This window comes from Balaenoptera musculus, chromosome 9 (genome assembly GCF_009873245.2).
Source record: "Balaenoptera musculus isolate JJ_BM4_2016_0621 chromosome 9, mBalMus1.pri.v3, whole genome shotgun sequence".
Classification (NCBI taxonomy): Eukaryota; Metazoa; Chordata; class Mammalia; order Artiodactyla; family Balaenopteridae; genus Balaenoptera; species Balaenoptera musculus.
Genome location: NC_045793.1, coordinates 14,997,927 through 15,020,342, shown reverse-complemented (window position 1 = coordinate 15,020,342; position 22,416 = coordinate 14,997,927). Strand labels below are relative to the sequence as shown.

Genomic DNA, 22,416 nt, shown 5'->3' with positions numbered 1-22,416 from the left:
GGCCCGTGAGCCACAACTGCTGAGCCTGCGCTCCGCAACAAGAGAGGCCGCGACAGTGAGAGGCCCGCGCACCGCGATGAAGAGTGGCCCCCGCTTGCCACAACTAGAGGAAGCCCTCGCACAGAAACGAAGACCCAACACAGCCAAAAATAAATAAACAAATAAATAAATAAATAAAAATTCTGATATCTAAGAACGAGCAATCGTATTTCCCCGTTTTTTTTCTCATTACAAAATGCAGTCACATTAACGTGGCCACATTACACGGTGGTTTCGCTAGGAATAAAATAGCTACTGGTTTCTGTTTGATCCTCCTCAGACTCAAATACACCTTCCTGTCTTCCTGGGTCCTAAAACATTCCTTTAAGGCAACAGTCATTTGATCCCTCCAGAAAACACCATCATCTCATTCTGCGCGCCTCCCGTCACACCTGTGCACAGCTGACACCCGTCTCGATTACGCGCTGGCCTCAGCCTGCAGCTTCCCCCATTTGGCGGACCCTCTCCGGTGCGTTTCGTTCCCCTGTGCAGGCGGGCCGTCCCCTGCATTTCCCACTGTGTGAAGCTCTGGTACTCAGCAGCCCCTGTCGCTGTGTGTGGTTGTCGCTTACACACGCACCTGCCAGTCAGCTCCCTCCCTGCCCTCCCCTAAGTCTTGACTCATCTGTGAAGTCACCAGGGTCCTCACATGCTGTCAAGTACTGCAGTTCTCTTCTTTCTGGGCCCCCGAGCTGCTGCGGAAGTAGCCTGTGCTTTGGCTCGCTTTGCGCTCACGGCCCCGGCAGCGGCCTTGACAGGTGGAGAGATGGCTCTCTCATCCTCCTTCTCCTCAGACCCACTATTCAGTTCTCTCCTGAGCACACAGGTCGAGATTCTGTGTCAATTCAAATGTCAAAATGATATTCCAATCTAGTCAATTGTCAGATTTTAAAATCGCCTTTTTCCAGTTGTGGCAAAGGGCTGTGTGAAGTTGCTGGTCCTTCTCGTGCCTGATGCTACAAATGTGTGCACAAGCTACTCCAGGCCAGGGGCCGGGCCGGAGCCGTGAGGAGCCTTTCTCTTTGGGAAGGGCCTGCGAGGCACGAGGCACTGGGCAGGATGGGGTATTGACTCAACTTGGGACTGTTCTCCAAAAGGAAACTGAGCCCAGTTCTGGAATAGGCAGCCTGGGAATGAAGCACTGAGCCCCATCCCCCCAGCCCCGTGGTCCCTCTAGCGCCTGGCCCAATGCTAGGACCAGAAATACTCCATGATATGCTTCTCTGAGACACACTGAAGACTAGGCTGGGCCATTAAAGAGGACACTGGAATGAGAGATACACTAGCCCTATCATGAGAAGATAAGACGCTGAGTTCATTATAAAGATGGGAAGGGGATGCCCCGTGCAGGAAGAAATAGCTGTAGTGAGAATGTTTAAATCAGTCTATCTGCATATCTTGTAATGATTTTAAGTGTAGGAATTTATTATCTAATCACAAGGATTTGTGATTATAATCAGGGACTTTGTATCCAATCAGGAATTAGTAATTTGGGCCTAACTGTGAATGTTAAGCTTCACATCAGGTCATGGGATGTGCGCTGACTGGCAGCGTGGGGCAGGCCTCCCTTCCCAGGTCCTGGGTCCCAAAGGGAGGAGCCAGCAGGTTGGGACTGTGAGACTTTGGATCTACAAGGTCCCGAGGCCTGGGGGTGCTGAAGGCCAGGGGACCGACTGTTCAGAGGAGCAAGTTCCGGGGGACCATCAGACAGCCCAAGCTCACACCGCACTCCGCTGCAGTCTGGCTGGAAAGTGTAAAAAGAGGCTCTGGCACTAGGGTGAAAAGTCTCGCAAATATAATAAATATTTCCTCCCTCTCCCCAGGAAGCATACAGAGACTAAAATGAGTTCTTACTACTTTGGAATAAACAGTAATGCTCTCTGGGTGAAGAGCCAACTGGCAGTTTGATAGACCGCGTTAATCAGACACAGGAAACTTTCTGATTAATTGGACAATTACCTCAAATTCTGAGAGAGCCAAGGCAGTGTGAGAGAAATAGCCTCACCAACTAGGAATAAATTCAATAGCCCGAGGCAGAGATTTTTAAGCGTAGGAGGGTTGAAATACACTGGCACCGTGTGCCTGATTTTTATGGCCTCACGTCCCCCAAATGTAAAGGGCCTGTAACTATTTTCTAAGACCAAAGTGACTCAAAATTATTTCGGCTTTCAACAATTATGGAAAATCTCTTTGACATTCCCTTGAAATCACCTTAGGGCTCCAGGACACGGCAAAGCCAAAATTCAGGGGCCGGGAGAGAGGGGTCATCACGCTGGACGATGGAAGGTGGTCCAGATCCACCGTAACTGTCTCTGTGCGAGACGGAAACGCAACTCCGCTCCGTCCTGGAGTCTGAAGGTGGCACAGCCTCACCTGGCGGGGGCATGCTTCTGCTCCTCCTCCTCATCCGTGTCGCTGCTGATGGTGATGACGCTGACCGTGGGGCTGGGGGTGTCAGGAATGACGATCGTCTGCCGCTCCCTGGTGGTGCTGGAGGCCCCGTCGCCCCAGCCGCACGTGACGGAGGAGCTGCAGGCCGGGCTGCTGTGCACCAGGGCGCAGCGCGGAGGCGTGTTCTCCTTGACGCGCTTGGACCGCTGCGGGGAGCTGACGGCCTGAGAGGAGGACACCTCACAGGTGGAGACGTTTCTGGAACGACAAAGCCACGCACGCTCACGGAGAGGCTCAGACCCGGCAGCTCCTTCCGAGGAGCTCAACTGTCTAGAAACACCAGCTCTGCCCAAGTCTCCGTAAAACAGGTAGAGGGCCAGGGCACTCAGACTTAATGTGACTGCAGAAGCGGCTGCCTGTGGAGCTCTCTCTTTCAGTTAGCTGCGACACAGACGGGGCGGGGAGGCGCAGCAGCCTGGTCTTCTCTGGGCTCTGGCCTGGCTCTGTGCACCCACCCCCAGCGGGACAAAGGGAGTAGTCAGGGCTCTCAGGAGAGGGCACAGGGCTGTGACCCAGGACTGGGCTGGTCTTGTGGGGGCAGACGTAACGCCCAGGATTCCAGGGGTGTCTGCCCCAGTGCAGCCCCCTGTCTTCAGGGTCGAGGCCCAACTTCCTAAGCTCAATCTGGTCACCCTCTCCAATGTACTTAGCTCTTGTTTTAGAGGTGGAAGAAAAGGTATCTGCACAGAAAGCTTTAGTTTCCTTGCTAATGGCTGGTTTACCACTGATTAAACTAAAACACTCACTTCCTAAGAGTTCCTGGATCTAAAGGATCTGATGTTAAAGTTTAGCTTTCCCTTCTTCCTCCTTTTATGGACATGATCATAAAAGTATCTGTGTGGGTATAATTTTTCAAAAAATGATTTTTTTTGGATTTTGACACATGGGCATCACAGGACGCTTATCAGTCTGTTTCAATTGCAATGAAAAATCAGGAAAAATGCAAGAGGAAAAGGTATGCTTAAAAAGGGACCTTTTAATCTTGATTTTGATCAACTCAAAATTACTTATCAAATCAGCCAATGTAGTTTCTGGTAACTTTAGAGAAAAAAATACCTTACCTTTTCCCCTCCCCATCAACCCTTGCTGACCTTGGTCATATCTGTACAGTGAGACCAAAGCCAGCCTATAATGAAACTTAAAAGACTGTGATATGTCCTTAGAGATTCTAGCATCTTCTAGCTAAAGGTATGGCAATACAGATGAAAATCATTCCATAAAGGCAGATCTATTTAATTTTCTATTTAGTTGATATCAGATATGTTGCTTGTTCCTTTTGGGGGGCTCGTAATAAGAAGTGTTACTGATAAGATTGTTCCATTCTCTGTATTTACCATAGAACTATGTATTTGTTATTACTAATATGTTACAATTTTGAGATTATGTTTTCACTACTCGAGCAGTTAAAATATGGTCCATTTGGTGTTGTTAAAGAAAAGTGTGCCTGATGGCACCACCTGACAGGGGAAAGCCTTCTGGTCTTCCCAACTGTTATGCCTAAGGCACTGGTCTTAAAAATAGGAAAACACATAATTTTCACTCTAGTGATACTGATCTTGAAATGCATTGGCAATGAGCCTTCCTAAAGGCAGCTGGGTGGTGAGGAGGCAAGAAAGAGGGACTTGCCAGCAGGTCAGAGGCCAAGGGTTCTTCCTGCCCCTACCTGGCCAAGGTGAGCTACAAGGAGGCTAAACCCCACCTCCCGGCCAGACCAGGGTTCTGGCGACCACCTACCAGGGTGAGCATGACAGCACGTGAGGATCGAAACAGTGGCTTCTGTTGCCACCCAATCTAACAGAGACACAGGTGTGCTGTCACAGGGCTGCCACGCAAAAGCATTCTGGAAGCCTGCCACCGATCTGACATGAATTTCCCTAAGCTGTCAGAAACATCCAAATAAGAATCTTGTTCAAGAAGGATGACAACTTAAGGAAGTTAGCTCTTGGATTAGTTTCCAAATGAAAAAGAATGCAAAAAGGCAGGCCTAATTTCTGGCACCTTCCTATACAAGGAAGTCGAAACCCAAAATTCACTAGACATTTCCTATACTAGACTTCTCTTGATTAGCCTATTCCAAATAAGCAATTAGGTACCTCCCCGCCAGTGCCACTGGAGAGAGACGTAGGAAAAATTCTGCATCCACACAATCTTGATCTTGATTTTTTTGTTTGTTCGTTTGTTTGGAAATCTCTTATTTTTTAAAAGTCAGGTCTCTTGAGGTATTTACATACAGTGGAAGACACCCTTTTGAAATGTTTGATGAGTTCTGACAAATGTACAGTCAGGTAACCCCCATCACGATCCAGATATAGAACTTCGTCATCACCTTGAAAAATTCCCTTCTGCTCGTTCCTTGTCAATCCTCTCCTCTCCAACCCTAGCCCCTGGCAGCCCTGATCCGATCTCTGTCCCTGTAGCTTAACCTTTTCCAAAATACCTTATAAATGGAACTAAACAGCACATGGCCTTTGTCAATCTTGATTTTTAAGAGTTCATGGAGATGAAAGTGGATTTAAAGGAAATGGGAAAGATTATTGTTCTGCTGGTTAGTGTCTAGGATTAGCCCAAGTTACTGCTTATATTTAAGCAAGTAGCTAAATGAGTTAAATTTCTGACATTAGATTTCAAAGAAAGCACATTTCTGTACTACCTTTTTTTTTTTTTGGCTGCACTGCAAGCCGGATCTTAGTTCCCGGACCAGGGATTGACAGGGCGGCCACGGCAGTGAAAGCACCAAGTCCTAACCACCAGACTGCCAGGGAATTCCCTCTACTACTTTTAAATAAAGTTATTATGGTTTTGAAAATGCAACTTCAGAGGTCAGCCTGAGTGTTTGCTAGGGAAGTGGAGAACCGCTCAAGGCCCGGACACTGAACACTGTGGTCCCAGGCCCCCAGCCTTTGGGTGCTGGCAGGGTCAGCACTCAGACCTCAGAATGAGTGCCTCCTTCAAACCCTAGTACTCCCCACACGGTCCAGCAAATTCTACCAGCCACTTCCTGTCCCATTCCAGGGATCCAGATCTTTAACTTCCAAGCTCCTTGAGCTTTCCTTCCTCCAGGGATAGACTCTTACACCACCTACCTCGCAGACGATTGGTGCTGCTTACTCTTCCGGGAGGAGGTGGTGCTGGTAGGTTGCTGCCGCATCACGTGGGCCACACCCACATTTAAGGGTTGAGCTGCTGGAAGGGTCACATGACCAGTCAATAGCGCCGGCTGCTGCATGATGGGATTGTAATGGCTGCCGTGAGCATGCGTGTTCCTAAAAGAAAGATGGAAAACAGGCTCTTTACTGGTTTTATAGAAACAGAGCTCGTTTATAAGATAAAGTTCCCTCCTCAATTAAAAGCCAAACTAAAACCAAAAGGTGGGTCTCTCACTACCCGGAGAGTTGTTGAAGGGAGGAGCCACCCCCGGTTACTTCAACAGGTAAGTTTCCCTGGTGCAGTAACATTTAAGTGGCAGGGACACAACTTGGTGAGTGAGAAAGAGGGCATTTCAAGCTCGGAGAATGCCAAGTAGGCAGACTCAGCTTAAGTTCTGGGGAGAGAAAATAAATATTCCCTCCAGCTTTTCAAGTCCCCGAACAGGTGACTGGGCTGTGTATTTTATTTTAGAATTTACAAAGTGCCTTCAGTGGGTGATTCCACTCTGTGAGGGAGGCAGGATATCTTAGTAGTACCATTTTATGAGGGAGGATATTATAGTTTATGTGAAAAACAAACTTCGAAGCCTGGGAGCCATATGTTTCTGGCGTTAGGAAGTGTTAACACTTTAGAATTTTCTCAGCGGCCAGCACAATGCTCAGGCGTGTAGCAGCTGATTAATGAGTTACACGCTTCCTGAATGAACAATTAGATTAACTGAAGGTTGACTAGACATGTATAGCGTTTGGTACTAAGTGAAAATTACTAACGTCAGACACACGTTGATAAGAAATACTGCCAGCCATTATCCTGAAAACGGGTTATACGGGATCTGGGTTGTATAGCGCTCAAAGGCTTATTTTCCCACAGAAATATTAAGAGTAGTGATGAATTAAGAGAATTGCCCATAAAAACCCATTTAATACATAATAAAATGAAAAGCTATAGAATTCATCTGAATTTTTAAAATATTATGAAATTTATCTTTGAAACTTAGGGAGAAAGATGAATAGGAAAAAAAGAAGCAGGGAGACACTTTTGTAGAGATTTTGATAGTCTTTTGGACATTTACATGAACTTTAGAAACTGATGTTGTAGCGTCTTTACTTTGTTGCTATTTCATCTACAGACATGGCACTCTTTTTCCTTTGATACAGGTCTAGCACTGGTACTTCTCTTTTGTTTATTAGCTATGATTACGGATGTTCTTTGGACCACACATGAAATGGAGAAGAGACTGAAAAGAAACTGTGTTGGCTTTAGGTGTCTTCTGTGATAACCAGGTAAGAGATGAGGAGGGATGAGGGATAAGAAAATATGCATGAGTGAGTATGTGAGTATTGCTGAAATTCAATGAGCTAGAAATGCTGAAAGACAAAGCAAAGAAGGAGTACAGTGTATGTGTGGTCTTTTAGGAGAAGAAGGGGTGAGGAAAAAAAAACAACTGGTCAGACAGCTTTCCCCTTGGTGGTTGTCCCTAATGAGCTGAAGAGGGAAGGTGGTCTTGCTGAGCATGACCAGTGTGAACGGGGGAAGGGCAGATAACAGATCTATTTACTGCCTGTCATGTACCAGGCGCTGGTATGGTACGTTAAATTCAGTCAAGTGCTTTGTTTCTTTATCTTAAATTTAAACCTCCCAACAATCCTGTGAATAGACATGATTATCCCCACTTTACTGAAGAAGAACCAAGGCTCATACAGGTTAAGTAACTTTTCCCAGGTCATGCAGGGCCAGACATGAACCCAGTTTTACCTGGTTTGAAAGTGCTTCCAATGAGTGGGGGTAGATGTAGGGGGAGTGCTGTCAGTGGGAAGTGAATGGGGCTGTGATAAACAGCCCATGTTCCTCTCTTCTTCTTACTAAATTAAATTAGAATTAGTAAATTAGTAATTAGAAAATTAACCGGCAGAACAGAGGAAGCTGCAGTTGAGGCTGGACTGGGGGCCTGTCTCTCTACCTCTCTACCTTTTATCCAGAGCTCTTCATTCACAGTAGCCTTTCAGGTCAGAAAAGGAGCTGTCAGGAGGCTCCAAGGTTGGTATGGAGACTGTCAAGAGGGTGAGGGGTGTGACCTGCCCTGATGTTTGGGCTGAGAGACAGTACAGAGGGCCACGGGAAGTTGGGGACAACTTGGGGGCTGCCATTTGGCTCTGCACTGGTGCAGGGGGGCATGGTGGTGGTGTTGGGATGGGGTGGGTGGCAGGTACAAGGAAAAGTGGAAAGCGGCCATAAAAACAACGGAGCAATGTGTCAGTGATGAAGTTGGCGAGTGGGATGGGGTGGGGGGTTCTGGAAACAGATGCAGGGGGTGTGGCATGCTGGTGGCCGTCAGCTGGATGCCTCTGGGGTCTGCAGAAAGTGCACTTGGATCTCGAAGATATGACTGTCAACTGAGGAGACACACTCAGCAAACACACCAGAGTTTATCATCCCAAATAAAGCCCTTTCTGTCAAGCCTTCCCCCGGGAGGTCTGCTATGACTCCAGTGTGCCCGCGTCTCAAAACACCTCGAGAACACTTTCTGGAATTGCATAGGAGCCCCGGGGACTCTCTTCCGCATCCTTTCACTGGTGACAAATCTTTGTTTTCTGGGAGTGGAATTTAATTCTGAGAAACAACCAAAAAATCATCCCAAGCCAAGTCTGGTGAATTACACTGGTGATCAAATAATGGAACTGAATTTTGGGTTGAAAACGACAACTGACCATAATGTAATGAAGCTGATTTTCTAGTGTCCTGGTACACATTTATTTAAAAATAACCTCTCGTTACACTGTAGTCTTATTCCACCTAATAATCTTTTTTAATTTAAAAAGCAGGGGATTCTGGTACAGGCCAGCCCGGCAGCTCTCTGGGTCAGTGGTAGACATGCCTCCCATCCCAGACATGCCTGCTGCCTTGCTTACCTCCAGTCGGCCAACTGCTGGGTGCCGGCCATGGTCTCGGGAATCACAGTCGCGTGCTGCACCGACGTATGCGTGGCCACCCCAGTCAGCTGCTGCCACGCCGGGGGAAGCAGGATCTGCTGGGTCCCACTTGGCCAGGCCTGCTGTAGGACAGAGGACGTTTGCTATCACCATGTCCGTTAGTCATAAAATCAATCTGCATGAGTCAAGCGCTTATTCTGTGCCCAGGGTTGTGCTGGACCCTGTGATAGGCGTGAAAGTGGAGACCTGCTCTTTGGCCTCAAAAACCAGGGGAGATAAAATTAGCACATGGGACGTCAATAGAAGATAATAAGTATATGGGCAAAGAACTGTATGGAAGCAGTTCATTCACATTGAAGAATGATTTATTTATAAATTTGCTCTAATGAACAATGCTTAAAATTTCCAAGAGTTCATTCATTGATTTATTCTGTCACACAATTATGTGCAAGAGATTGAGGTAGTTGAACTGGGCCATACAAGGGTAACTTCTTGCCCTCAAGAAGTTTTCTGTCTAGTATCCTTTATTTAATATTTTGCCTTTTGTTTATCAGCTAGAGTCTAGAGGTCCAACTTGTGTTATCTTCTGAATAAGTTAACATAATTCTGAGATCACCAAGTATCTGATACTTGCCTGCAACTGAGGGCAGACCAGTGTGAAGTACAATTCTTAGCTGGGACCTTAAGCTTAACTGAGAATTACCTTGACTTCCTCAAAGCAAAAATGAGACAGTGAGGAAGTCACAGCTTGATTCTTCGGAAATATTAAGCTTTTTCTAAGAAGTCTAAAACGAACTTTCTTGATTCCTCCTTGAACAGGCTTACACGTGTACGTGCATGTGCGTGTATTGTGTTTTGAGCTCTCTGTATCTTCAATCACTATTCTGCTTGCCTTTGGTTATTAAATGATTCACACTGAACACAGCTGTCCAAAGTTGGACACTTGAAGGAACACCACTAAGGTAAAATTCCTCTTGGGCAGGTCAAGGACTTAAAGATTTGGGATCTTAGTTATATCTCTCTTTCCATCAGGATGGAGATGACCGACACTGGGGAATTAATATAATGTAGTGATCCACAAACTGTGCATGTGTTTAATATGTGTGTTTTGGCTCACATGTACAAACAAGCACTTCTGGAGATGGATTACAAATTTGAGTCAAGGCTTAATAAACAGTGATGTGTATAAAATGATATAGCCACAGTTTAGACCTGAGTGGATCGTTCACCTGGTCTATCCTGTCATCTCTGTTGCAGATGAGACCCAGTGAAATCTCTTATACCTTGTAGATATTGCCTGTTTGCTTATTGATCTTTTTTGATAGAGGCAGAAAGCTCAGGGACCACAGATAATACAGTAAATGCTTAATAAATGTTTGCTGATGAAATGAAGGAAGCAGTTCTACCAAGGCAATTAACTATACTTAACTGTATTTCAGGTTTACTGAATTCAAACGCAGTGAGCAGAAAAATAATTTAATTGATTGAAACAGTTATGAGCTCAAAAGCTTCAATGAATAACAGTTTCACTGGCAGTAAGATTTCTACTGATTTTGCCTGGAACTTATTTCAGATCTCATAAAAAGCATGTGTTTTGACTAATGTCATTTTAAAATAATAAATCTTGATATCAAGCTAAGGACATTATTTTTTCCCTATTTCCCTAAAACGAATATTAACATTTTACTTCAAAGAGAGATATTTTTGTACCTCTGTCACTGATTGATACGTTCAACTCACTTCAGACAACACTTCATCAGATATTTCTATAATTTATTACTACTTTATAATTTATAAGATTAGCGCTGATATTTCTGGATGCATACTGTGTGCCAAGCATAGAACTAAGACCATAAATAGATTTTCTGACTTTATCTTAAGGCCAGTCTTGTGAGGTAGGGACTATTTTCCCCTCCCTTTTCTCAAATGAGTAAACTGAAACACAGAGAAGTTAAATAGCTTGCCTGGAAATATGGTAAATTAAACATACATTTACTGCTCTCCCTCTTTAAGCTCAACTAAAATGACAGTGAAGGAATGAAAAAAATATATATAGGTCCATAGGACAAAGAGAACAGGAAGTGACAATAACAGTTAACAAAATTTTAGAAGCTGTTAAAGAGAAGGGCGATTACTGAATTCACAGACTGAAGGAATCTAAGGACAAGTCTGTATATTAAACCATGAGATGCCTTCACCCCCAGATCCCTGGTATGTAGAATTATTACCCGGCACCCCCAGTCTCAAAGAAGGAGCCTGGAGGATTCTCTCTAGGGAAACTGACTATTCCAAGAGAGAAAAATGTAGATACGTTTGAGGAGAGGGGATCTGCCAATGAAAATGCTGAGCTCACTCCTTACTGGCCTATAAAGAAGCCCACATTCAGCTATGGAGAAGTCCACCGCCCTGCCCCTGAAGCTTTCCAGTTATTTTAGTGCTTCAGTCTTAGATATGAATGAACAGCCAGGGATCGCCAGATTTTAAAGGAAGCTTCTAACATGAAAGCGACTAAAACAAAAAAATGAAGCTCAGAGGAAACAACAGTGTAGGAATCAGAAGAAAATTTCAAAAAAATATGTAATTAATGTCCTCATAGAGGTAAAAAAAAAGAAAAAAAAATCTATATATCTCCATGAAACAAGATCATGTATAAGAAGATATATCTATATTCAGAGAACAAGAAAGAACTCTTGGAAATGAGAACTATGACAAGAGAAATTAACAATTCCATGGAGTTGAGAAAATATTAGGAAGTAGCATAGAATATATAGAGACAAAAAGGTGGGCAGGGTGGGGGGGGGGATGAGAAAATCATTAGATCACTTCAGAAACACCAGCACCTAATTAATAAGAATTCCGCAAAGAGGGAACACAGAAAATGGAAGGGAAGAAGTTAACAAAGGCAAAAATAAAAGAAAATTCTCCAGGTAAAAAGGGCAAATAGGTTGTCCAGGACACTGTATTCTAAAAGACTCACAAGGAAACATGCAGTCACGAAATCTCAGACCACTGTAGACAAGGAGAGTCTTAAAAGCTTTCAGAAAGAGAGAAAAATAACAACCACTGAACTTCTCAATATGCTCAAACACATCAACACATTAAACACACAAGCCTTTTAGAGCTCTGGAAGAGTTTGGGGCTGCATAATAATAGACACAGAGGAAACTAACCCAATGAAAAGATGAGACAACCATTAATTCCAGGAAAAACAAGTTGTACAGGAAAAGAAATGGAATCATAGTATATTATGAGGCTCAGCTGAAAATAAGATCATACAATATCGATGATAATAATTAATTAAATTTAAATTCAAAAATAACTTCCCCAAAGTCATACAGCCAGTAAGTGGTGGGGCTGGCACCTGGACACGGGCAGTCGAATTCTACAGCCCATGCTCTCAGCCAAACTACTACCTCTTTTTATGGAGATGATACATAAAAATGCTGGCCCTACTCAGGATCAGGTGTTGGTGGCAACTGCATAAAAGTGGTATGAAAAAGTCTTCCTTATTCATTAACAATATCAGGCACCAAGCAAGATTGACACAGACAGCAAGACAGAATGGTTGGAAATAACCAGAGAGGGTTTTGAGAAGCATTGAAGTTTTTGTATTTTGAACAGTTTAAAGAGTCCAAGCCAGTGGTTTATCCTTAGGGAAACATTTAAAGGGGTTCAGGTGATACAAGCTGATTGGCTTGAAGAATGCACAAAACTTCTTCATGGCAGGGCAGAGTCTACAAGGATCTGGCAAACAGAAATCTCCATATCCTGGGGGCTCTGAAGGGTCAAAGGGGGTTTGGGATCCTGGCATTTGAAAAGTGAGATAAATTCAATACTGTATCAATCAAGAACTGTACTTCCCATCTCTCTACCTTTACCTACTCATTCACAGTTTCTGATGGTGGTCAAGATGCCAGCTCTGGGCTGGGGCTTGGAAGGACAGAGGTGACAGCTCCTTTTAGGCGGTACCAAAAAAACGTTACTGGTAAGGCAATCCATATCACCCTCGTGTCACTGAAATGAGAGGGTGTGATTACACCCTCTTCTTCCACGAACACATCTTTGGGGTGCCCCAGAGAGAGTGCTTCCCTTTGAGGGACATGTGATGCTGCTGGGAGGTGGGGCAGAAAAGGGCAGAGCAAACAAAGCTAACATGAGGGATGGATTTAAAAGGCTCTTTAAACTTTCATAGATAAACTCTTTGAAAAGGTATAACTATTTAGATAAAAAGAAATACACAGAATTTTGGGATATATTTAAAGTAATAATCTTTGGAGTGCCTCTGCCTGATACCTAGAAATTTATCCCAAGAAGAATGAAAGCGTCATCTTCCATGTTTAATTATTGCTTTTTTTTTCTTCTTTATAGCTGCCCTACTAGTTTCAGAAGTTAGCTTATTTTCGTCCTTTGAAGGGACCATTAAAAAATACCTAGGAGAGGACTTCCCTGGTGGCGCAGTGGTTAAGAATCGCCTGCCAAGGCAGGGGACACGGGTTCGATCCCCGGTCCGGGAAGATTCCACATGCTGCGGAGCAACTAAGCCCGTGCGCCACAACTACTGAGCCTGCGCTCTAGAGCCCACGAGCTACAGCTATTGAGCCCGCACGCCTAGAGCCTGTGCTCCGCAACAAGAGAAACCACCACAATGAGAAGCACACGTGCTGCAATGAAGAGTAGCCCCCGCTCACTGCAACTAGAGAAAGCCTGTGCACAGCAACGAAGATCCAACACAGCCAAAAAAAAAAAAAAACCCAAAAACCTAGGAAAGCTCGACCTTAATAGGCTAACATATTGGCATGAATTGAGTGACAGAAAAATCAAAAGCAACCAATAAACAAAAAGACACACAGTGATGCTGGATAGGACAGGACTTTTTTTTTTTTTTTTTAAACTTAATCTCTCTTAGGCGTCTCTGCATGTCAAGACACTTTGGTCTACCATGTCCTTTTTAATGGCTACATGGTGTTCCGTTTTATGCATGTATCAATTTATTTAACAAATCTCCTACTGATGAACATTCAAATTGCTCCCAGCAGTACCCTGTTAACACTGTAGCAATTAAAATCCTTGTACATGTATTTTTTTTTGTTGTTCACTTTCCCACTTAGTGCTTTAGGTTAAATTCACTTGGAGATTTACAGCACGTTCGGGACTCCTTTTCAAGTACGCAATAGGTAGAGCCCTTCCCTGCTATGATTAAAGGACTGAAACAAATTCAGAAATGCTGAGCCTGTTGGTTTCCACCAAACTGAACAATGAAGAATGTCTATTTTAGCTAGTAAGAGATGCCAAGTATTCTTTCTTTCAGAGATGGTTCCTGGCTTACTAGAGTTAAGTGTGCAAACACAAAGAAGGATCTATAAGTACCCTTTAAAGTACATGTGAATTCTGCAGGCTTTGGCTCACAGATGAGCAGCACTGGGAAAATGGCCTGGATTTCTGCCAGTCAGATAAAGTATGAGCAAGCTGCTTTGCCCCTGGAGGGAGCTGCGGTTCTCCTGATCTACCAGGGCCTTTTCTGAACTCCCTACTACCAAGCTGTGCAAACAAAAGGGAGCTATGAGGACCAGAGACAGAGGAAGGAGTAGAAGGTGTGCTTTATACACTGAAGGTTCTCTGTTTACAAACTTTCAGCAAGACACAGTTTTCTGTGCCATCAGAAGCTGGTGTTAGTGGTCATTTGCAGTCTCAATTTGGACATAAGAACAAAGAGATGAAGAACAGCTAATATCAATCTCAAACAAGCTGTTCCAGAAAACAGAAGAAGAGGTAATAATATCCAGCATATCTTATGAGATTGGTGTAATCTCAATGCCCAAAGCAGATAAAGATTCGACAAGAAAGAGAAATTCATGCCACTTCTCACTTATGAACATAGATGCAAAAATACTAGCTATAGTGTTCTCAAACTATCCAGAATTGAAAAGCATACAAACACATCAAGCACAACATGATTAAATAAAGTTCACCTTGGACATACAGGGATAGTTTAACATTACAAAATCTATTAAGTAACTTGGTACATTAACAGATTAAGGAACAAAAACACAGGAGTATTTCAATAGATGAAGAAAGAACATTTGATGCAATTTAATATTAATTCATTAAAAAAATTAGCAAACTTGATGAAGTGTCCCTCTCAACTCTTCAGAGTAAACAAAATCCCTAATGGCAAGCAGCTAGAAGAATTTCCTTTAAAGTTAGGTTCAAGTTAAGGATGCTCAATATTAACACTGTTATTAAACGTTGTTTTGGAGGGGCTCTCAGCACAGTGATATAAGAACAATAAATAAAAGTTATAAAGATTGTAAAGGAAGAAACAAAACTGTATCATTTGTAAATGAAAAGATAGTCTACATAGAAAATCCAAGGGAATTCACAGAAACAATCAGAACTAATCAGAGTTTGGAAGGATTGCTAGATAACAAACTCAATAAAGAAAAATCAGTTACATTCCTATGAACCAAAGACAAATAATTAGAACATACAGTTAATAAAGTTATTAATAACAAAACTGTAAAATATTTAGGAATTATTCTAACAAAAGAAAACTTTAGTGAAAGGAATAAAAGGTAATTTATATACAGTTATACCATGTTCAGGGGTGACTTAATATTATAAGGATGTCAATTTTCCTAAAAGTATATAAATCCAATATAAATCCAATGCAAGTCCAATAAATACAAACCAGGGTTTTGGGTTTTGTTTTGGCTTGTTTTGGAACCAAAATTCTTATGTAAAGGTGATGATAAAATTCACATGGAAAAGCGAAGGGATAAGAATAGACAGCAAAATTTTGAAGAACAATATAGGAGCAGGGCTTTTCTGACCAGATACAAGACATATATTAAATTCATAATAGTTAAGACAATAGGATATTGGAGAGGACAATGGAATAGAATAGAGTGAGTCCAAAATAGACCTATGCAATTTGACTATATTAAAATTAAAACCCCAAACTTCTATTCAACAAAAGACACCATAAGTAAGTGTCTTTGGGAACCAACTTTATTTAAAAACAAAAGTGCTTCTAAACTAACAACATTTTGGTCAAGCTGTCCTTGACGCCCAACAACAGACACAATACAGCATGGTGGTTAAAATACAGATGCTGGTGTCTTGGGTTTCTCTTCTGGTTCTGACACCTAACTGCCGTGTGACTTTGAGCCAGTTCTTGTGCTTCATTTCCCCTATTTGTCAAAAGGAGACAAATACCTTACTATGTTGTGGGGATTAAATCAATAACAACTGTAAAGTGCCTGGCATAATGAGGATGTATTTGTTATTAAGGTTCAAGTGACATTAAGGATTGATTACTATTATCATTACACCACTATGGTTACCTAAAATTTCCACAACACTTTACAAATTTTCAACCAGTTTCACCTCTGTGATTTCATTCTAAGAATCTATCAGAGTACCTGTGTGAACAGATAAGGAAGGCTCCATCCCAAAGCTTCTGTGATCCTGGTTTTCAACTATAAAACAAAGAGATAATCTCCAAGGCTCTTTTTGGCTTAAAAAAAATAATTTCAATTTTACAAGGAAGAAATGCTAACTGACTTGCCTTGGGTCACAGAGAGTTAGGATTAAAGCCTAGGTCTCCCATATTAATTTGCATTACAAAGATACAATGATAATAATTTCCCCAGACTCTCCCTGTGTCTAAATTTCTTCTTGTAATTGTAAGCTAGATACTTAGGAAGGTAATTCACCTGGGGATCATTCAGAATATTACTGATATATTCTAATGATTTGAAGCATCTAACTCACTGCCAGGGAGGGAATTAGCGAAGATATAGCTCTTTTGTGAACAACATTAACAACATGGATCATGGTAATACCAGTATTAATAAAGAAAGAATTACCTGGGCAAGCAGACCTGGTTGGATCTGAAGAGGCTGAGCTCCTGGGGCTTGAGTGACGATGGGAACTGCGTTTTCCATTCTCACAGAGTAGCCAGCATGCTTAGACGGAGAGGCCTGCAATCCTAGTCCAGACAACGGGCAAGGGGGAAACGGGCTAAGTGACTGGAAACAGCTGGTTGAGGAGAACCTTCCTAGCCCGCTGTGTCAGCTCTCAGCTTCCCTTTGCACTAGATACCGCCTGGTCCTTTGGAAGTCTCCCCTTTAGTTTCTAACTTAAAAAAAAAAAATTTTTTTTTTTCTTTTGGCCTTGCCTCATGGCTTGCGGAATATCTTACTTCCCCGACCAGGGACTGAACCCGGGCCCTTGGCAGTGAAAGCGTGGAGTCCTAACCACTGGACTGCCAGGGAATTCCCTCTAACTTAAAATTTAAAAAAAAACACGAAAACAGCCTTGAATGTTTTCAAAGACTAGGTCAAATTAAGGAATCTTTAAAGCCAAGAGTGGAATAGTTATGCTGGCAAATTACAGCAGGAAAACAACTGCTTTTGACGTGAAGATATATCTGCGTATGTCAAAGCCAGGCCTTGGGGGAGGAGCGAGGCGGCTGGAATTGCACTGATTCAGACTGAACCATGTAGACTTACAGCAGGAGGGTTTCAGAAACAAATTCTTGAGCTTTCTGTGTAAATTGTAACCAAGCAGTCAACTCCAGCTTAGAATTTTCAGGAGAAGAGTGCCGGGGTGCATGGCCCAAGGATCACCTGGTGGGGACGTGGTCGGGGGGTGGTGTCCAGGAAATGCCTTTCAGACAGATTTATATTCTTCACAAGAACTGGGACTAGTTGGCTGTCGGAGATCGGCAATTTTTTATAGATAAGCCACACAGAGGATATTCCATGTGAGGAAATGCAAGAGCTGACATCAGCATAACAATGGGAACACACACAATGGGCTGATTCACAGACAGCAGCTGGGCCTGGGACGAAACCACTGGCAGGTGATGGGAATAACAAGGCGCTGACCTGGTGCCGAAATGTAAGCCCCACTGTTTCTAGGCTGGCCGCAGCAGTACGGGGGCCCTCAAGTTCAGTGATGCCAGGTCTCTCACCAAAAGAAATGAAGAGGGCTTTAGCAGGACAGAAGAGTTTGGGGGCCGGCGCCCCAGAGGTGGTCCTCTTGGAAGCAAGTGAGAGGCTGTGTCCGCTCAGCCTTACCTTGGAAGCCGGGTGGACACACGATGAGCGCTTGCTGGAAGGGGTCGGGCCGGGCGCAGATCTGGGCCGCTCCCGTCTGGAGGGGCATGCTCCGCTGGGCCACCGCAGCCATGGATGCCGCTGAGGGCTGGTAGAGTGCAGATTGGTAGTTTAGTATGGAGACTTCAGGATTGGCTAAGGATATAGTGGCACTGGTGGAGGTGGGAGCCTAAAGGAATGGTGGGGATTAAACAAAAATAAACACAAATAAAAAATGAGGGAGGTGGCATGTTGGGAGACACGAATCTAAATCAAATAAATGAACTCAAAGAAGAGCAAACAAACAAACGAAAACCAAGAGCGAAAAAGCAAAAACAGAGGGGAGTGGAAATACAGTTGGAAAGTCTCAGGGAAGAGCAGGCACCTGCAGCCCCATGAGACACAGAACCACCTTCGGTGCTTACATTCAGGCCTCTTCCTAACACTTATGGGGATGCAAATGCAAATGGACGCCTGCATATCATGTCTAAATACTGCAAAGTTAAAAATCGGCTAAACGACTTATGTTCTGCCCTTCCACTTGGACACATACACTTTCATAACCACCTGAGTTTGAATCCCTCTTGGATTCCTTGGCTTGGCCACTGGAATGTGCAGCTGAATGCCTGCCTTCCTTCTCTCCCTGTCCCAGCTCTGTCCCACAACTTGAGGGCCTTTGGGCCCACGTATTTGGACTTGGTGGTACAGTCCAACTGGGGAGGATGAAACCAGGCCTGGGGTGCCAGGTACCCAGAGCTTGGCATGGAAGCACACATACCTGGGGAGGGCCCAGGCAGGGGGCCCTTTTTCTCAGGTCTAAGGGCAGCACTGTTTACAGATGCCCTGAGATGTTTGCAGAGCACCGTTACTGTAAAGAAATACGCTGCAGAAACAGAGACAGAGAGGGACATGCTGAGACTGGGGTTACTTGTTGGAATTCGGTGCATTCTCATGCTGGCATTCAGCTACTAAAGCTGGAAGGCAGGGAGAAAAGATGCCAGTGGGTCAAGAGAACTTAAAGGGAGATGGGTTAGACAGATACTGAAGTTATGTCCTCTTTCCTTTCTCTTCCAGAAAGAGACAGCATTTGAGATTGAAATTCCATGTGAAGCAAAGCCACGCACGGAAGAAAAAGAAATTCTAAATTGGGAATTCTCCAGTTTCACCCCATCTTAGTCTTCTTCATGTTGATCCTTTAGCAAGATAGGTGGAGTTACCTATGGCTTCAAATTCAACCTTGTTTATAAGAGGTTTTGCCACTAGAGGTTACAAGGACTAAAAAAGTAAGGAGGGAAAGAGCCACAAGGATATCGTGGACACATACAAAATTAGGATTTCAAGAAGGGTATGCATGTGTGTCAAATTTGATAAAAAAGGATAAAGTCTCATTTTACATGATTTTTATACTTATATTTGATGCTGAATTTCAGTGCAAAGTAAAAGAATTTGAAAGTAATCACTAAATTATTTGGCGCCCATGTTCAGATTTTAAGATATTATTGTAACAGTAAGTGTCTGTTTTTGCAGCACCACACAATCGGCCTCCAGGTAGTGTGACTGGGAATGCACGTGTGACACGTGTGGGCCAGCATCTTTTATTGGGTTGGCCAAAAAGTTCGTTTGGGTTTTCTGTAAGATCTTATGAACTTTTTCCATCTAATTTTTTGGCCAATCTAATTTTTTTTTTTTTTATTGAAGTATAGTTCATTTACAATGCTGTGTTAGTTTCTGGTGCACAGCAAAGTGATTCAGTTATATATATGTGTGTGTGTGTGTATATTCTTTTCCATTATAGGTTACTAAAAGGTATTGAATATAGTTCCCTGTGCTATACAGTAGGTCCTTGTTGTTTATCTGTTTTATATATAGTCATCTGTATTGGGCCGGCATCTGTGTTGCTACTGACGGCACGACTTGTGTTTCCTCTTTGTTCTCTCCATGGCTTCACCTCTCCAGGAGGCTTCCCCACATACACACTCCCCACCGCCTGCTTGCACTCTACACACCAGAGACCAGACCCTCCTCACATCTTCCTGCCTCTGGGCTTCCCTCTTCAGGGCGCTAGCACCAATCTCCTCCAGGTTCCCACGCTGGGACTCAACTACTCCCCCTTCTGGCCAGTCGCTGGTCCTGCTGTTCCTTCCTTCGAAATGTCCCCAGAACCCTCTTTTTAATCACTACTTCCTTAGCTGAGGCCTGTCCTGGTGCCTGGGACCTGTAAGGCCCTGACTAGTGATGTTCTGGCCTCCACTTCTTCTCTTCCAATTCTTCTTGGACACAGAGGCTAGAACATTCTTTCCAAAAGACTACTTTGTGCATGTCACCACCCTGCTCAAAAATCTCCACTTGCTGCCTAATGAATACGGTATATGCATCTTAGTCTGGCCCTCCTTCCTCACAGTTAGGCCAACCTTCCCATTTCAACGTTATGTTCTACTCTCCCTGCTTACGGCACCAGCCAGATGGTCCACTCACTACAATGGGGCTCTGGTGATGAAGAACAAAACCACGGTGATATTTTGCCAAGGAGTTCACCTGACTGGCCATGGCTGCCTTAGCCTGAGGACTGAGCTAGGCGCTGGGTGGGAGTGTTTATTATTTTGGACTCCAGGCTGTAGAGAACATTAGCTCTTTCCACTACGGAGAATTGTAAGAACACCAAGGGCCCCCAGGGGGCAGCAGATTCCAGGCAGCCTCTCCTAGAGTTTAGGCAGAAGGAGAGGACAGGCTGGGAAGTAAAGCTGGGCCTTAGCAACACACTATGCCAGGAATGGCCTGGAAAACAGGGTCAATGACGCTTCCGTGGGAGTAGGGGACCTGTCAGAAAAGAGTAGATGGCCAGGCAGAGTATTCACACTTCAGGATTAGAACATATACACTCCTTTCCTATGGGGTGGGGTGTGTGTGTCCACACACACACACACACACACACACACACACACACAGAGGTGTGCTGTTGTCATTAAAGATTGATATTAAGACTGAAAAAAATCTAGGGACATTTATTTGGTGGAACTGGTAAGGCTGGTTGGTGGGAATAAAAGTAAAAGTGTCTTAGATACCAGAGGCAGCCTGAGTGAGGACTTGGGGATTATTCATTCAGTAAATATTTCCTGGGTGTCACCCGTATTTCAAGCAGTGTATTAGGTGCTGGATTCTGCTAATTTTCTGCAAAAGGTTGGAAAGCTGTGGGAAGAAAACCTCAGTTTCCCGGTCCCTTTTTAGTTCTAACTGCTGGAATTCTGGTGACAAGACTGATGAATTGATTTTCCCTAAGAACTGGAAAAGGACAGGTTTTATCTGTCTTGAAAGGAGATCATGTGGACCCAGCAGTGCGGACACCAGGAGCAGGGGCCTGAGCGGGATGACCGCCAGCATCCCTTCCAGTTCTAGAATTCTTTATCAGGCAGATGTCAGTCATAAAAGGATCACAGCATCTCCTTTACCTTATTCCCACGTCAAAACAGGAGAGCAGTAAGAGGTACCATCTCAGAAGTAACTCCCTTAGTGAGTCATTTCTGGGACCTTTCGATGAGCCAGTAGTCAATACAAAGAGTGCCTGGGATTCTCAAAGGAAACAACCTTGGGAACAAACACTTTCTTACAGAGTTAAATGTGACAGCGGAGGGATTTTGTCTGTTGTACGTGATATTGGAGTTTTGTCTCCTGACGCGGTTTGGTGGAAAAGTATAATTCCTGACGCCCACACTATCAGCCCCGCCTGCCTTCCCCTCTGCTCCCCACTCACTTGGTTGTGGACGGTGTTCAGCTGGTTGTTGAAGGTCATGGTTAGGTTGGTGGATGTGCTGGGGGCCACGTGTGTGATGAAAGGGGTTTTGCTCTGGTTGACCGTGTCATACATGTTCACCCGACGCTTGCAAATCTCCATGTTCTGGAAACATGATTTGACGCTGTTCATGCAAAAGGCAGAGACAGAGGCATTAGGGAAAGACAAGAGGGTAAGGTGGAATACAGGGGAGAAAATAGAGAGAGAAAAAGAGAGAACAGTTAATCTAATAAACAAAACAACCGGGGCACTTCACGTTAGGTCTCAATTTCCTGGATTTCTCATGCAGTGTCTGCATTTGCAAGAGTTGGCGGTATTTAGATGAATCCCCCCATTGTCTCACTACCTCTTCTCCCCATCCTGGTGGGTAAAGTTTCTCCATCAGCACAACAGACCTCTTGGCTCTCACTGCATTTCCTCATGCTGCTGATCTGCCTCCACCTTCACTGCTCATTCTCAGCTTTCAAGGTGGTTTCTGGCCCATAAACGTATAAGTTCTCTCATTGGGAGCGCTGAACAGCAGTTGATGACCTGCCTCCACCTTCCTTGCGCTCACCCTTTCCAGCTAGTCTAGGGCACCAGCGCCCTCTAGGGGTCAGCCAAGGAACTAGCCAACCCAGTATCAGGACCTCTTGCCACTCTTGTTCCTCCCTGGATTGTGTATGGAATGAGAACAATGATTTTAATGATTACTGCTAGTGGCTAACTTTACTGACAGTGTGGTAGTTGTCTGCAAGCACTGTCTCATTCAGTCCTACAGCAACCACGAGGGGAAGAGATACGACTGTTGGCCCTATTTTATGAGTAAGGCTGAAGCAGACAGAGGATGGGTAATTTGCCAAGATCAAGAGCTAATTATTGGCAGTCTTCACATACGCAGGTACATTCTCTTTACCTTCCTTCATTCTGCCTTTCGGTTTTCTAATTCTTGCCCAGTTACATGAAGTAAAATTTCTCTTCC

General features: G+C 44.0%; 1 protein-coding gene across 5 annotated transcripts in view; it reads right to left on the bottom strand.

Moving 5' to 3' along the window:
• The window catches only part of HIPK2 (homeodomain interacting protein kinase 2), a 187,450-nt gene that overhangs the window by 18,653 nt on the left and 146,381 nt on the right, over window positions 1-22,416 (bottom strand). For 2 of the 5 annotated variants that reach the window (XM_036863333.1, XM_036863330.1), the window contains exons 7-12: window positions 21,417-21,579; window positions 17,651-17,858; window positions 16,436-16,557; window positions 8,547-8,689; window positions 5,574-5,753; window positions 2,413-2,688 (exon numbers count right to left, since the gene is read on the bottom strand). In XM_036863333.1, coding sequence (XP_036719228.1) covers window positions 2,413-2,688; window positions 5,574-5,753; window positions 8,547-8,689; window positions 16,436-16,557; window positions 17,651-17,858; window positions 21,417-21,579 — 1,092 coding nt within the window. The remainder of the gene's footprint in view (window positions 1-2,412; window positions 2,689-5,573; window positions 5,754-8,546; window positions 8,690-16,435; window positions 16,558-17,650; window positions 17,859-21,416; window positions 21,580-22,416) is intronic. The other 3 variants (XM_036863331.1, XM_036863334.1, XM_036863335.1) reach the window with 3 other exon arrangements.